At 46.7% G+C, this 14,608-nt stretch overlaps 1 protein-coding gene across 1 annotated transcript; it reads left to right on the top strand.

Annotated features, from left to right (window-relative positions):
• The first annotated feature begins 18 nt into the window (after nt 1-18).
• SDE2 (SDE2 telomere maintenance homolog) lies at nt 19-12,870 on the top strand. Its single transcript, XM_004761914.3, has 7 exons — nt 19-219; nt 6,284-6,401; nt 8,104-8,215; nt 8,533-8,702; nt 9,433-9,547; nt 11,557-12,070; nt 12,540-12,870. Exons 1-7 carry the CDS (start codon nt 100-102, stop codon nt 12,759-12,761), a joined length of 1,371 nt encoding a protein of 456 aa, XP_004761971.2. The 5' UTR covers nt 19-99; the 3' UTR covers nt 12,762-12,870.
• The last annotated feature ends 1,738 nt before the right edge of the window (nt 12,871-14,608 follow it).

The following is a 14,608-nucleotide window of genomic DNA, read 5'->3' as shown; positions in this document are numbered from 1 at the left end:
TGGAGGCGGGGCGAAGGGCGCCCTGTGACGCCATCTAGACGCGCCGGGCGAGCGGCGGCGCCCTGTTCCCAGGACCTGGAGGTCCGGGAGCTCGCTGAAATGGCGGAGGCATCGCCGCTGGTGTGGGTTCGCGGCCCGGGCTTCGGGTGCGAGGCTGTGCGGTGTGCGTCGGCCCGGTGTTCCGTACGAGATTTGATCCGCCGGCACTGCCACGATCGGGTGAGCTTCGCGCTTCCTGGAAGGAAGGGAGACTGGAAGGCGGACAGGGGCAGGATTGGGTGGGGAGAGGGCGGTCGGGGCGCGTCTCTTCCTTAGGGTTTTCAGTTTTTGAGACTGGGGGCTCCCCAGTTTTAAGGTGCTTCAGACTGCTACTGAGGACTTGCTTTGTTTTTGTTTTGGGGTGGCGGTGGTTTTGTGTCCCTACAGAAGGGGGAACAACCCCTCGGCTCACAGGCGCTCAGTCCCGCCGTCAGTGTAGACGAACAGAAACCTTTGGCGTTTTTTCTTCGTGCTCAAATGAGGCATTTGCTCCAGATGACTTTAGGGCACATTTCTTTAGGTTTCCCTTGCATTCATCCTGGTTCGGTGATGGGCATATTGTCCACGGCACAGCCCCGTCAGCTCCAACGTAGAGGAGTATTTTCATATCCAGACCAAAGCCAGAGGATTGTTGGGCAGGGCTAATCTGGTCTCTGGTCGGGGCTGAGCACTCACACACGTGTCTTGTGGAGGGCGTGGGTTCTTGGGGTCTGTCGTTTAGATCTTTCCATTGATCCTCCGATGGTCAATTTGTCCGTGCATATTTTTGAAAAACTGTCAAGGACATACATGTTGGTTTACGGAATTGTCAAGAAAGCGAGCTTCTCCCAGCTGTGAGACATTAAACCTGTTCGGTTTTCTAAATAATTTGGTGGTCTCGCTAAGTCTAATTTTAATTTCGGCCCTTGATCTAGTAGTTTGTTTTTTTTTATAACCTCACTTCATTTGTGTTTCCCTAGGCTGTTTTTTTTCTCGTTGTTATTTATAGGCTTCATACACATTAACACTGCTGTCCATACCGAATCTTAATTTGGACCGGTTCCATGAAAAAGCAACGTGTCTTTGCAAATACTGTGGGTTTTCATCCTCTCCATTGTTTTTCTACATACATTCCAGTCAAGTCTAAAAACTGTCAGAACTGTTTTTGATCCTCTAGGTGGGGAAATATCTTTCAAAATAATATGTCTGAAAATAATCCTTATCTCATGACAATTGATCCAAAATGACTGGAAAAGTAGGATCTTAATTATGAGAGTATTAGAAAAAATAATTTTAAATAGGAAGGAAGAAATATAAATGGATGATTCTGTCAGGTCCTCAAGAAGTTGGACCATAACGTATATGAACAGAAGCAAGAAACTTTTTTTTTTTTTAGAGATTTTATTTATTTATTTGTCAGAGAGAGAGAGAGCAAGAGCGAGCACAAGGCAGACAGAGTAGCAGGCAGAGTCAGAGGGAGAAGCAGGCTCCCTGCGGAGCAAGGAGCCCGATGTGGGACTCTATCCCAGGATGCTGGGATCATGACCTGAGCTGAAGGCAGCTGCTTAACCAACTGAGCCACCCAGGCGTCCCCAGAAGCAAGAAACTTTCTATTTATTTATTTATTTATTTATTTTTAAAGATTTTATTTATTTATTTGACAGAGAGAGAGATCATAAGTAGGCAGGGAGGCAGGCAGAGAGAGGAGGAAGCAGGCTTTCCGTGGAGCAGAGAGCCCGATGTGGGGCTCGATCCCAGGACCCTGGGATCATGACCTGAGCGGAAGGCAGAGGCTTTAACCCACTGAGCCACCCAGGCGCCCCAGCAAGAAACTTTTTAAAGGTCATTCGAAGAGATACTGGGAGAAATTAAAATAGCTCAAGTTCACATCTGTGTTTTCTGAAACAAAATTATTCGGACACAGGATGAGGTCAGTGTTCGTGTCCACTGAAAAAGTAAAAATCTGTCCTGTTCTTCAGGCTAGGATAACAGACACAGATAAAACCAGCTGCAGAGTTAATAGGAAACAGTATTTTTCCCGAGGACATGGTTGTAAAATGTCATAATGACTCCCTTGGAAGTCTGCTGCTTTCTGATTCACTAAGAAACCTTGATCTCCAAAGTTATAGACTACAAGACACTTTGCTGTTTGAAATTTTATCAGTGAGAATGAAGCATCCCACTCTTGCCTTGAGACTCTGAAGTTGCTTTGATATAGAGAAAGCACACATGATTTCCAGCCCAGGTGCAGACCTTCAGATTAGGAGTTTGTGAACACAGCATTCTGTGTTTATCTTAACTCTGTGGTTTCCAAGGAAATGGGGGTCTGGATCCAATCTACTTCACAGTCTAGACCCGATGTTGTCTCCTTTATGCACAGTTCTATTTTGTTTTGAGCCTCTCAGAACATTTTCGTTTAAATTTCCTCTAAACTCACCCTTGCACTACATCCTATAATAATTGTTTTTTCCTCTTGTGTGCAGCCCCCCTCCACCCCAACCCCTTGCAGTGAGTGAGTCAATACATTTGACCATTTGACATTGGTGAATTACACATTTGTCTCTGGTTGCTTTAAGCTGATTGGCCTAAGACGCACAATATTTTGTGCTTGAAGTACTTTATAAAACACAGATGGTCAAAAGACCCTTAAATTGATTCTAAATTTCCTTTGTCCCTACTAGTGATTTTTTTTTTTTAAGATTTTATTTATTTGTCAGAGAGAGCAAGTGCACAAACGGGGAGCGGCAGGCAGAGCAGGCAGAGGGAGAAGCAGGCTCCCCACTGAGCAAGGAGCCCCATGCGGGACTTGATCCCAGGACCCTGGGATCTTGACTTGAGCCAAAGGCATTGGCTTAATCAACTGAGCTACCAAGGTGTCCCAACCTACTAGGGATTAATGATAATAATCTTAAGTAGAAAATGCAATTTTGTTGATAAGTTGTCTTGTTTAACAAGCAGTTGTGTTTGGAAATGGAGTACGATGTATATAATCCTTCTGCCTTCACATTAATGTCTTTTAAGATATTATTATTAAATTATATTAAAGTTATTAAGATATTAAAGTTATTTAGAAACACGTACCCACTAGATCCAGAAAATATTAAGAGGAACTAAAGTGGCTTTTCATTCATAAACGTAAAGCAAATACAAGGTATATTGCACACCTCATTTAATCTGTACAACTGTTAAAGGTGGACAGCATTTTACAGACAAGAGTAGTCTTTCCTGTTGATCACATCACTGCATATAACCTGAGCTCCTTCGCTCCTCTGTCCTGCTAGCACTGGGTTGTGCTTCCCTGCTCGCCCAGAGTGGCCTTCCCCTGGGGTGGAGGACTGCTGAGAATACTGATTCCTGCAACCCTCCGGCATGGGGCAGAATCTGGGGGTGCCTCAGCAGCTTTACTTATTTCCCTGTGTCACTGGATGTGTTTTCTGTACACCATGAGGTGAAAAGTTTGGGAAGCCGTGCGGAGTTCATCGCGCTCACTCTCCTACATGACTCTCCGACCTCCTCTCTTTAAGTCTCCAGTACTTCTCCCATCCAGAGGCCCATACTTTGTATTCAGTGAGAAAGTATAGCAGTCAAGAGGGACCCTCCTCATCCTCACACCATTGCCCCTACCTTGTTGCCGTACATTCTGCCTTCTCTTTTTCCATTACTGTGGATGAACAGTCATGATTTTACAGATGAGTTGCAGTTAGCTTCCACTTGGCCCAGTACCCTGTCTCCTCTTACCTTATTTGGCGTTGGTTCTCTCTCTGCTGCATTTCCCTGCGTCTTCCCTTTTTCCTGGATCATTCCTACCAGGGCGCAAACTTGAGCCCACCTGCCTCTCAGCTGTCACCTGCTTTTCTCTGTTGTTTTCTTTTGTTTGTTTGTTTTAAAGATTTCACTTATTTGACAGAGATCACAAGTAGGCAGAGAGGCAGGCAGAGATGAGGGGGGAGCAGGCTCCCCTCTGAGCTGAAAGCCCGATGCAGGGCTCAATCCCAGCACCCGGAGATCATGACCCGAGCCGAAGGCAGAGGCCCAACCTACTGAGCCACCCAGGCGCCCCTCTCTGGTGTTCTTTATAGAAAATATCCTTGGGGCGCCTGGGTGGCTCAGTGGGTTAAGCCGCTGCCTTTGTCTCAGGTCATGATCTTGGGGTCCTGGGATCAAGTCCTGCATCGGGCTCTCTGCTCAGCAGGGGGCCTGCTTCCCTTCTTCTCTCTCTGCCTGCCTCTCTGCCTACTTGTGATCTCTCTCTGTCAAATAAATAAATAAAATCTTAAAAAAAAAAAAAAGAAAGAAAAAGAAAATATCCTTGAACAGAAAACTTCTTCTTGAGAATGCACTCCAGTCAGGCTTTTGTTCCTGTCACTCCAACAGACCAGCTCCTGTCACGGGTGCCATACCCAGTGAGCTGTTTCCATCCTCCTCTCTCAGGGCCTGTTGGCATCCTTGGGCACACTCCAGCATTCCGTCCTTGGCACACTCTGCTCAGCTGTCCACTCGTTCACCTCACTAGCCTCCCTTCCAGTTCCCCTTGGTGCTGCTGCCTCGTCGCCCTGATCTCTGCGCTGTGCAGTGGCCACGACTGGATCTTCTGATTTTTGTCCTGTCCTCATGCAGGACAATTCTCAGGCCGGTGAGTACTGTCGGCCTGCTGATGTCTTCCAAATGGAAATCTCCAGCCCAGACCTCGTCCCCAGACTGTTGACTTGTGTCCCCACTGGGTTCCTCAGCATCTCTATGTGGCTGTTAGTCCTTTCAAACCAATGCGTCCAAAATGAGACTGGTGCTCTCCCCCAGACGTGCTTTTCACTATTAACAGATGGCAGCTCTGTTTCCTGTTAGTCAAGCCAAATGTTTGGACTCCTCTCTCATTGCTCCGTGGCTCTCACTGCCCGCCTCCAGAGCCTTAGGGGGAACTCCCCGCCCCCCGTTTCTCATCCCCTGCTGCCACTCCTCGGGAGACAAATGGCCTTCATTGCTCACCTAGCTGTGTTGCTGACGTCTCTGCTTCTCCAGTCTTATTTCCAGTTTCACAGCTAGAGTGATCCTTTTGGACTGTAACTCCACTTTCAATCTGTTTGAAGCCCTGCAGCGGCTTTATTCAGAGCAAAACCCGACATTCTTACAAGGGCTTTTACGGCCTTCCCCTTCTCCTTCGGCAGACATCTTCCAGCCTTGCTGGCCGTGCTGCTGTTCGGCACATACTCTGGGCTTATTCCTGCTGCCCGCCTTTGCCTCCGGAATGCTCTGCCCCCAGATTGCCACTGGCTTGTTCTCTTCCTTTCCTTCATTCTCTGCTAAAATGTTACTTGACCAGAGAGGCTTTTCTTGGCTGTGTGTGTTAGATAGATGACCAATGTGTCCGTCCACTCACGCTGTCCCCTTTAGCCTGCTTATTGCCAGGGCGATTGTGTAGCATCCATTTGTTCGTTCTCTGACTTTCCCCGCTGGAATGTAAGCTCTGTGAGGTGGGATTCACTACAGTATCCCAACACTTGAAAGTACCTGGCAGATGGGAGGGACTTGATTAATACTTGCTGAAGGAACAGAGAGGTCCTACTGATGCGGGATGTGGGATGCCGTGGGATGTGGTCCGGAACGAACGTTCATTGTGTCCACTTCGGGAAGATACCAGTCATGCATTTTTCCTTTCTGTTGGTTTGTGGATCTCCTTTTATATTTTTTCTTCATCGCTTGCTCTGAGAAGTCTTGAAATCTACAGAGTGGGTTTGGGGGCACTTGGACTTCTGCTGTAAATTGGGGACATGCACAGAAAAGACCAGCTGGCCCTCCACCCTGTTCCCACTTATGTAGGTGTAGGCAGACCATACTGGCATCTCCTTCCCGCTCCCTGCTTGTCCATATCTACACTTTTCAGAACGTGTATTGTCACTTTTGAACCTGTGCAACTTGATATTACCTGTCTAAAAAAAAAGTCAAGAGAAAAAGGGCCTTGCAGAGTTACTGGGTCCGAGCCCTGTGTAGTTTTCCACCTTGACTCTGATTTCCTATCAGAGAAGAGAGCGGTTCTTTCTTTCACCCAAAAGACAAGTTCTTGTACATATTGTGATGAGGTGTTAGGAAAACATCATACCCCGAATAAATCCTAGGAAGTGACTTTTTTCCTTTGGATTTTCAGTTCAACAAATACTAATGGAACACACGCTCTGTGCTTATAACCTGAGTAATAAAAACAAAATGGGCTAGGTCCTTTCCTGGAGGAAACTTGCGTTGTCTCATTCTAAAACCCGAAACTTATCTCTAGGGTGTCCCAGAGGAATGCTTCTTCGTGAAGTGCGACGGCTCCCTCGTGGACGCCAGTGACGGAGTGAGGCATGGTGCTGTGTATAGTCTGGAACCCAGGCTCCGTGGTGGAAAAGGAGGTAGGACACACCTGTTGGCTGCTTCCGTGTGTCACGACTGCAGTCTCTAGCCCGGGGCAGGCCCCTGGTGTGTGCCAGTTTTGTTTTGCCTTATGAAATCCTTTATTCAGTTTCCTAGTTTTGAGTATTTTCTCTTTTATTATTTTTGAGGAATGTATTGTCTGAGTATTAATTTCTACCCTGACCAGCAGGATAGCTCTTAGGCCAAAACTTTGAGGGAGATTGGATAAAGAGAGACAGTCATTACTCTGTCCAATTTGCTGAAGGAAGAGTGTTAAAACAGTTAAATCTCCTGCTATTTATTTATTTATTTATTTGACAGAGAGAGTGAGTTAGTGAGAGAGGGAACACAAGCAGGGGGAGTGGCAGAGGGAGAAGCAGACTCCCTGCTGAGCAGGGAGCCCAATGCCGGGCTTGATCCCAACACCCTGAAATTGTGACCTGAGCCGAAGGCAGATGCTTAACAACTGAGTCACCCAAGCGCCCACTCCTGCTTTTTAGCAAGATTTTGTCTGGTCATTATAGTTCTGAAGGGGGACTAAAGTCAGCCTGTGGAATATAGCCGTTTACAGATGGGGTAGATTTGGGTCTTTGTATGAACACATCTAAGAATAGAGAAGAGAAACGAAAAGGAAAAATGGAATATGGGCAGTTCTGGGTATTTTTCCCAATGCTCTGGTGTGTCATCCCAAAGCTTTCTCAGAATCCACAGTGATTTAGTTTGGTTTTCAGAGAGCTGGCTGGCGTCTCATATTATAATCATCCTGCTGTTGGAAATCGTGTCAATAAGAATGAAGTTTATCGTATCAGCTGGGGACACCTTAAAATTTTCCTTTGAAACTCACTGTAAAATCTCACCATAAAAATGTTTAAGTTATTCATCTGGGAATCTTGAGATCTGTGGCTCTGGGTAAAGCCCCTCCAAAATATCCCAGTCGGGGGTGCCTATGGGGCTCAGTCGGATAAGTGTCTGTCTGTGGCTCAGGTCATGATCCCAGGGTTCTGGGATCGAGCCCTGCGTTGGGCTCCCTGCCCAGTGTGGAGTCTGTTCTTCCCTCCCCCTCTGCCCTCCCACCCACCCATTCGTGCTATCTCTCAAAAAAATAAAATCTTAAAAAAAAAAAATCCCAGTGCAGATACAGTATTTCAGAAATACAAGAGGGAGGGCGAAAGGCATGAGGTTGAATCAGGTTTATCAATATATATATATATATTTTTAAAGATTTTTATTTATTTATTTGATAGAGATCACAAGTAGGCAGAGAGGCAGGCAGAGAGAGAGGGGGAAGCACGCTCCCTGCTGAGCAGAGAGCCCGATGTGGAGCTCGATCCCAGGACCCTGAGATCATGACCTGAGCCGAAAGCAGAGGCTTTAACCCACTGAGCCACCCAGGCGCCCCAGGTTTATCAATATTTTTGTCTTTGATGCCTGGGCAGAATATTGATGTCCTTTTCTTTAAAAAAAGAAAAAAGCGCACAGTTTTTGTTTTGTTTTTAAAGAATGTATTTATTTTAGAGAGAGTGCAAGCACAGGGAAGGGCAGAGGGAGAAAGAGATGAATTGGATGCTTAACCGACTGAGCTACCCAGGTGCCCCAAAGAGATTATTTTTAATGTTTGGTTATAATAACATTTCCGCAGATTTGGCATTTATCTGTCCTAGAACTCTTTTTAACCTGCTTTTTCCAAACATATTTGCCCAGGGTTCGGATCTATGCTCCGAGCACTTGGCGCTCAGATTGAGAAGACAACCAATCGAGAAGCTTGCCGGGACCTCAGCGGGAGGAGGCTGCGGGATGTCAACCATGAGAAAGCGTAAGCCGCCCGCTGCGCAATGCACGTTCCTGCCACTGGTGGTTGTCCACATGCCACGTGTGTCCAGCTACGGCATTGAAGCATGAGCACTCTCACTGGTCATTCTCATCCTTAGCTCTTTCTGTTGTTTAGTAACTCCCATTGGGTTGTAGGGGGTCCCTCCCAGTGTGCTGGTGGTGAGCCCGGCCTGTCTTTCTGAGGGAGGATCCCAGCAGGCCAGGGACCATACACATTTGGCTGGGGGTGGGGGCTCTTCATGGATCAGCAGGCATGGGTGTGATCCGGCCGGTCGGCCCCATCTCTTTCGCCCATCCTAGCATGGCCGAGTGGGTGCGACAGCAGGCGGAGCGGGAGGCCGAGAAGGAGCAGAAGCGCCTGGAGCGGCTGCAGCGGAAGCTGGCAGAGCCCAGGCATTGCTTCGCCAGCCCCGCGTACCAGCAGCAGTGTCACGAGATGGCGGAGCGCCTGGAGGACTCCGTACTCAAAGGTGAGAGTGAGAAAGTGAGGAGAGTCTGCCTGTCCCTTGTCCTCTGCTCCACCCCTGTGCACACGTGCGTGCTCTCTAGAATAAGTAGAGTCTTCAAAGTAAAAATAGTAATAAACAGTACGCCTTATACTCTAGAAACAAAAAAGGGCACACATACAGTATGTGAGGTACTTGGCTCCTGAATTGTGAGGGCCACAGACCCCAGGTGAGAACACTTGTGCTCGGTGGGTACTCCATGTCCTCAGCAAGTGTTTAGACTTCGATGTACTTGCTTCTAGTTGTAGGCCCCCCTTTTTTTTAATGGTTTTTTAATCAGAATGAGTAACTTTTATTATTTTTTTTTAGCTCCCAAAGTATGCTAGGGCTCTTGTGCGTTCAGCTGAATAAGAAGGAATCTTCCCAATCAGAAGGTTATGACGTCATGCTGTACAAGCAGCGAGTGGCAGGGGATGATGGAGCATCCTGGCCTAGGGGGCCCGGGACGCCCCCGTCAGTCTCAGAGCTGCAGATTGGCTGTTGCTGTTTTCCTAACCTGGTTCCAGAGCCAGAATGCTCTGTGTGAATTTGAGTCGTATCTCATTTAAGCCATGTTAAATTTTGGAATGTTAGCAAATTTAAAAACTCGAGCTTTAGGTTGCAACGCGTCTGCTTCTGTCGTCCGTGCTATTTAGCATGTCTTCAGTTGTACCCGCTTCTGAGAGCATAACTGAGTTGGGGCTGTTTCGGTTAGGTATGCAGGCTGCCTCCAGCAAGATGGTCTCGGCTGAGATCGGCGAGAGTCGGAAAAGACCCAAGCGGGCGAAAACAGACCGAGGAGCCAGTGCAGGGAAAAGGAAGTGCTTCTGGTAAGTGTGCTTTGTTTTCAGCCCAGTGTGGCTGGACAGCGTTTCCTCTTGCCTGTCTGCTGTAAACCCTCTTTAAAGTAAGGTTTGCTGGGCGCTTGGAGCTTTCCAGAGTGTGTCAGTTCCCAGGGGTCCACACAGTCACACTGCACATGCTCCTTGTGGTTTCTGCCTCGCGGGCTGGAAATGGGGGCTAAAGGACAGGTTTTCCTTAGTGAAAAATCACATAGGAATCACTTTATATTTGAATGACTATTTGGTGCTGAAAGAGTTAACTTTCAGAAATTCTAGGTGGAAGTCCCAGCTGTACTTTCCAGATTGTTCTGTTTTCTCTGTGGTTTTTCACAGTTGTTTCTGAGGTCTGCGGCCAGGTCTGCATTTGTAGCTGACGAACACAAGGGCGCCTTGTCTTGTCCATCCTGCTGGTGGTGCTCCCACCCTTTCCACTCGGTACTCGTGGTGTAAGCTCACCTCCCTTGGGCCAGGTTCTAGAAAGTGAGGTCCAGACGCATCTTGGTTCCTTATTGGCCTCCTCTTTGGGGGCAGAAAGAGAATTATTGATTAAAGGTCACGTAACTGTGTGAGTCCAGCATAGAATCTTGGGTGTTCTTTGTGAAATAGGAATTAAGTGTTCTTGTGAGTGAAGGTAGTGGGATTGTGTGGGGAAGTGGTGGGGGGGTTGAATCAGGTTTGGGTTTTTTTTTTTTTTTTTTTTTTAAAGATTTTATTTATTTGACAGAGATCACAAGTAGGCAGAGAGGCAGGGAGAGAGAGAGCAAGCTGAGCCGAGAGCCCAATGTGGGGCTCGATCCCAGCACCCTAAGATCATGACCTGAGCCAAAGGCAGAGGCTTTAATCCACTGAGCCACCCAGGTGCCCCTTGAATCAGGTTTTTTAAGGTGCAGGTTTTTTTTTGTTTGTTTTTAAGATTTTATTTATTTATTTGACAGAGATCAGAACTAGGCAGAGCAGCAGGCAGAGAGAGAGAGCGGGGAGCAGGCTCCCCGCTGAGCAGAGGGCCTGATGGGGGGCTCCATCCCAGGACCCTGAGATCATGACCTGAGCTGAAAGCAGAGGCTTAACCACTGAGCCACCCAGGCGCCCCTGAGGTGCATTTTTACATGCACTAAAATTCATCTTTTCATTGAGTAGGCCTGTGGGTTTTGAGAAATACAGTCACTTAACCAAGATATAGAATGTTTTCATTTCCCCAAAGATTGCCCATGTGCCCTTTTGTGGTTAATTCCTGTTTCCTTATGCCATCCTGGCCTAGTGCTGATGCCGGTGTGGTGTTTTTTTCTGATGGTTCTGTCTTTTCCAGAATGTCCTGCAGCCCTCTGTGTCTGGAGTCTCTCCCTTAGCACAGTGCTTTTGAAATCCACGGCTGGTGTCACGTGTATCAGTGGTTCGTTCCTTTTTGTTGCCATGTATTGTTGTGTCTCTCCATTCTGTTGATAGTTTGGGTAGTTTACAGTTTGGGGGGATTATGAATAAAACATAGGTTTTTCTTTTAACTCTGTTATTTTATCTACATTTCTAATCATTTGAGATTTGTACAAGAAGGGGAAAAAGCTTTAGGCAAAATCAATTTTGTTTTAAAAAATTCACATCTGTAGGGACACCTGGGTGGCTTAGTTGGTGAAGCGTCTTCAAGTCATGACCGCAGGGTCCTGTGATAGAATTCTTCATTGGGCTCCCTGCTCAGCAGGGTGTCTGCTTCTCCCTCTCCCCCTGCTTGTGCACTCCCTCAAATAAATAAAATCTGGAAAGGAAAAAAAAGATTCACAGCTTAAAAGAGGATCCCCTCTTGGATCTTTGGGATGGTTGGTTCCAGGCTCATTGAATTTTTTCTTCGTTTATACCTCTGAAGATCTTTCTCTGAAACTTAGCTACTATCAATCTCAAGCGAGCAGATACTTTGATCCTGACAGACACTGTTACCTGGACACACGGTAACTCTGTCTGGCAGAGAAGCTGAGAACAGTGTTAAATCTTTCTGCTGTTCCTGGCAGGTTGGGCATGGAAGGACTGGAGACGGCAGAGGAGTCCAGCTCGGAGACCTCGGATGATGATCAGGAGGAAGGTCCTAGTACTTCAGGCACAAGTTTGCACGCTGCAGACAACAGCCTCGATGGTGCGGAGCCAGCAGCCAGGTCTCCCCACCGCCATCCAGGGACGGGCACGGTCAGCGTGGCCTTTTGGTCCCCGGAGCCTCTATCAGCCCCAGGGACAGGCTCAGGGCACGCTGTCTCCTCAGCTGTGTGTGCCAAATTGGGACAGACGTCTGTTGAGGGGTGTGAGGACAGGACAGTAGCCACAGAAACAGAGGAAAGCCGGGAGGAGGAGGGGGGCGCAGAGGGCAGAGAGCCCACAGAAGAGGAGGCTACAGAGGCTGGACTGACCGAGAAGCCGGAGCTGGAGCCGGAGGAGGCGGCTGATGGGGCCAGAGCCACTGAGGCCACACCTGGAAAGACCGGGGGAAGCGTGCCCACTGCCGGACTGGAGGGAGGCCCATCAGGAAGCACGGTAAGTCGTTTGGGGGTCCACGTCCAGAGCCAGGGCAGCTTGGTGGCCAGTTCCTCAGGAAGTCCTTACCATGAAAATGAGCTTTTCCCCATCAGCTGCTGAGTGGGAAGGTTTGTTTCCCAACCAGAAGTACAGATGAGGGTGAACCTTGCCGCAGTCCCCCCAAAAAGTCTGTTTTTCTTAAACTCTGGAATGTGTATCTTTTTGCCACTAGGTGGCGTCATTGGTTCCATACTTTAAGAGTTTTAAGCACGTTGATCAAATTTTAATATCTGAATTGAGGTAGATGTCCCGTATGAGCGCTAAACAGGTGTGATGTACCTGCGGAGCAGGGAGTCCGACATGGCACTTGATCCTAGGACCCCCGGATCGTCACCTGAGCGAAGCAGATGCTTAACCCACTGAGCCCCCAGGTGCCCCTCATGATTGGGAGGAGTCTGTTTTGAATATTTTCCTTTTTCCCCCTCAGCATACTGGTCAGCAAACTCTTGATTTGCTGGCCTTTGGCTCCACGGCAGAGCTGGAGGCGCTGGGTTTGGACAGGCTCAAGTGTGAGCTCATGGCCCTGGGACTGAAATGCGGGGGCACCCTGCAGGAGCGCGCCGCTCGGCTCTTCTCTGTCAGGGGCCTGTCGAGGGACCAGATCGACCCAGCTCTGTTCGCGAAACCTTCGAAGGGGAAGAAGAAATGAATTTCATCGGAGCTGGTTTCCTGTGTCTTCGTAGTCTGGCGTTTGTAACCTGCAGAATGTTGACTCCTGCCCATTATTCCTGTCAATAATAAAGCTGACTTTTTAATAACCCAGTTGTGATCATCCTCTTTTTTCATTATTGTGTTTATAGAATTAATGTGTGACATCATCTGGGCCTGCAGTGTTCTTTGTGGGATGATTTTTTATAAAGATTTAGTTTAATAAATACAGAACTGTTCAGATTATTTATTTCATCTTGTGTCATTCAGGTAAGTTACGCAGTTGACCCTTTAATATCAGGTCAGGAAAGCACGGCTCTACTTATATGTGATTTTTTTTTTCAATCAGTACATACAGTATGTTCAATACATCTCTCGTGATTTTTTTCCTCATGATTTTAATATTTTCCATAGCTTCATTGTAAGAACACAACATATAATCCATGCAACATACAGAACATGTGCTATTCCTAGAAGTCCCTCCTTACTCTTTTAACATCTGTGGGAGCTGTGTAGTAACTGCTTTTTCGTCCTGGGGCTGGTGGTTTTGCTTTTCCTTTCCCCAGTCAGTCTCCCAAGGGTTTGTCGGTTTTGTTGATCTGATTTTCAAAAACCAGCTTCTGGCTTTGTTAATTTTTCTCAACTTTTTCAGTTTTGTTCATTTCTGCTCTTTATTATTAGCTTCCTTCTACTTAGTGTGGATTCATTTTGCTCTTTTTTTTCTGTAGCTTAAGGTAGGCCATAGGTCATGATTTTAGACTTCTTTCTAGTAGAAGTGTTTGAAGTTAACATATATTTCTTGTACTACTTGAGCTGCATTTCAGAATTTTTAATATGTTGTATTTTCATTATCATTCAGTTGTAAATATTTCCTAATTTCCTTGCGAATTCTTTGACCCATGGGTTGATTATTTAGAAGCATATTGCCTAATTAGCCGGTGTCTGTTTTCTCCCTAAATATCTCATAGTTATGGATTGGCACTTTAATTCCATCAAAGTTAGAGAATATGATTTCAGTATTTTTAGTTTTATCGAGACTTCTCATACAGGGGCGCCTGGGTGGCTCAGTGTGTTAAAGCCTCTGCCTTCGGCTTAGGTATGATCTCAGGGTCCTGAGATGGAACCCCGCATTGGGTTCTGGGCTCAGCTGGGAGCCTGCTTCCCCCTGTCTCTCTGCCTGTTTCTCTGCCTACTTGCGATCTCTGTCTGTCAAATAAATAAATCTTCAAAAAAAAAAAAATTTCATATGACCCAGTATGTGTCATGTGTATGGTCTGTCTTGGTGAAGGTTCCACATTTACTTGAAAAGAATACATACTCCGAAATGGGTGAATTTGTTCTCTAATACCAGTTAGGTTACGTAATTAATGCTACTGTTCACATCATCTGTGTCTTCAGACTTTTTGTGTCTACGAGGTGTTGTGAGGTGTTAAATTCTTCTGTTATGATTGTGTAATTGTCTGTTTCCAATTCTGCTTCATATTCTGAGGGCCTGTTATTCGGTTATGTTACATCCTCCTAATGAACTGACCATTTTATTGTTAGGAAATTCCCCTCTTTATCTCTGCTAATAACTTTTGTGTCCAATTCTGTTGTATCTGATGTGAGCTTCTCTAGCCTTCTAATGTGTTCTATGTGCCCGATACCCCACTTTCTGCCTCTCTCGGTCTTTCTACTTAAAGTAAGTGGGATTCCTATACACAGCATATAACTTGGGTCTTAACACTTCTCTCTGTTCTGACAGACTCGACCTTTTAATTCCCGTTCATTTACATAAGCTGTGATTACTGTAGAGTCAGGTTTTAGGCTTATATTGTATTGTTTATCTGTTTGGATTAGTTATTTATT

The sequence above is a fragment of the Mustela putorius genome, unplaced genomic scaffold, assembly GCF_011764305.1.
Source record: "Mustela putorius furo isolate JIRA1106 unplaced genomic scaffold, ASM1176430v1.1 tig00003942_pilon_pilon_pilon, whole genome shotgun sequence".
NCBI lineage: Eukaryota > Metazoa > Chordata > Mammalia > Carnivora > Mustelidae > Mustela > Mustela putorius.
The sequence above is the reverse complement of the archived record's forward strand: the minus strand, read 5'-3'. Positions and strand labels throughout refer to the sequence as shown.

Bases quoted from the DNA above. Each gene is read 5' to 3' on its own strand.
- SDE2 (XM_004761914.3), top strand. From the start codon at position 100: ATGGCGGAGGCATCGCCGCTGGTGTGGGTTCGCGGCCCGGGCTTCGGG. The intron at 9,548-11,556 runs GTAAGTGTGCTT...TGTTCCTGGCAG, and splicing joins GGGAAAAGGAAGTGCTTCTG to GTTGGGCATGGAAGGACTGG. The intron at 12,071-12,539 runs GTAAGTCGTTTG...TTTCCCCCTCAG, and splicing joins GAGGCCCATCAGGAAGCACG to CATACTGGTCAGCAAACTCT.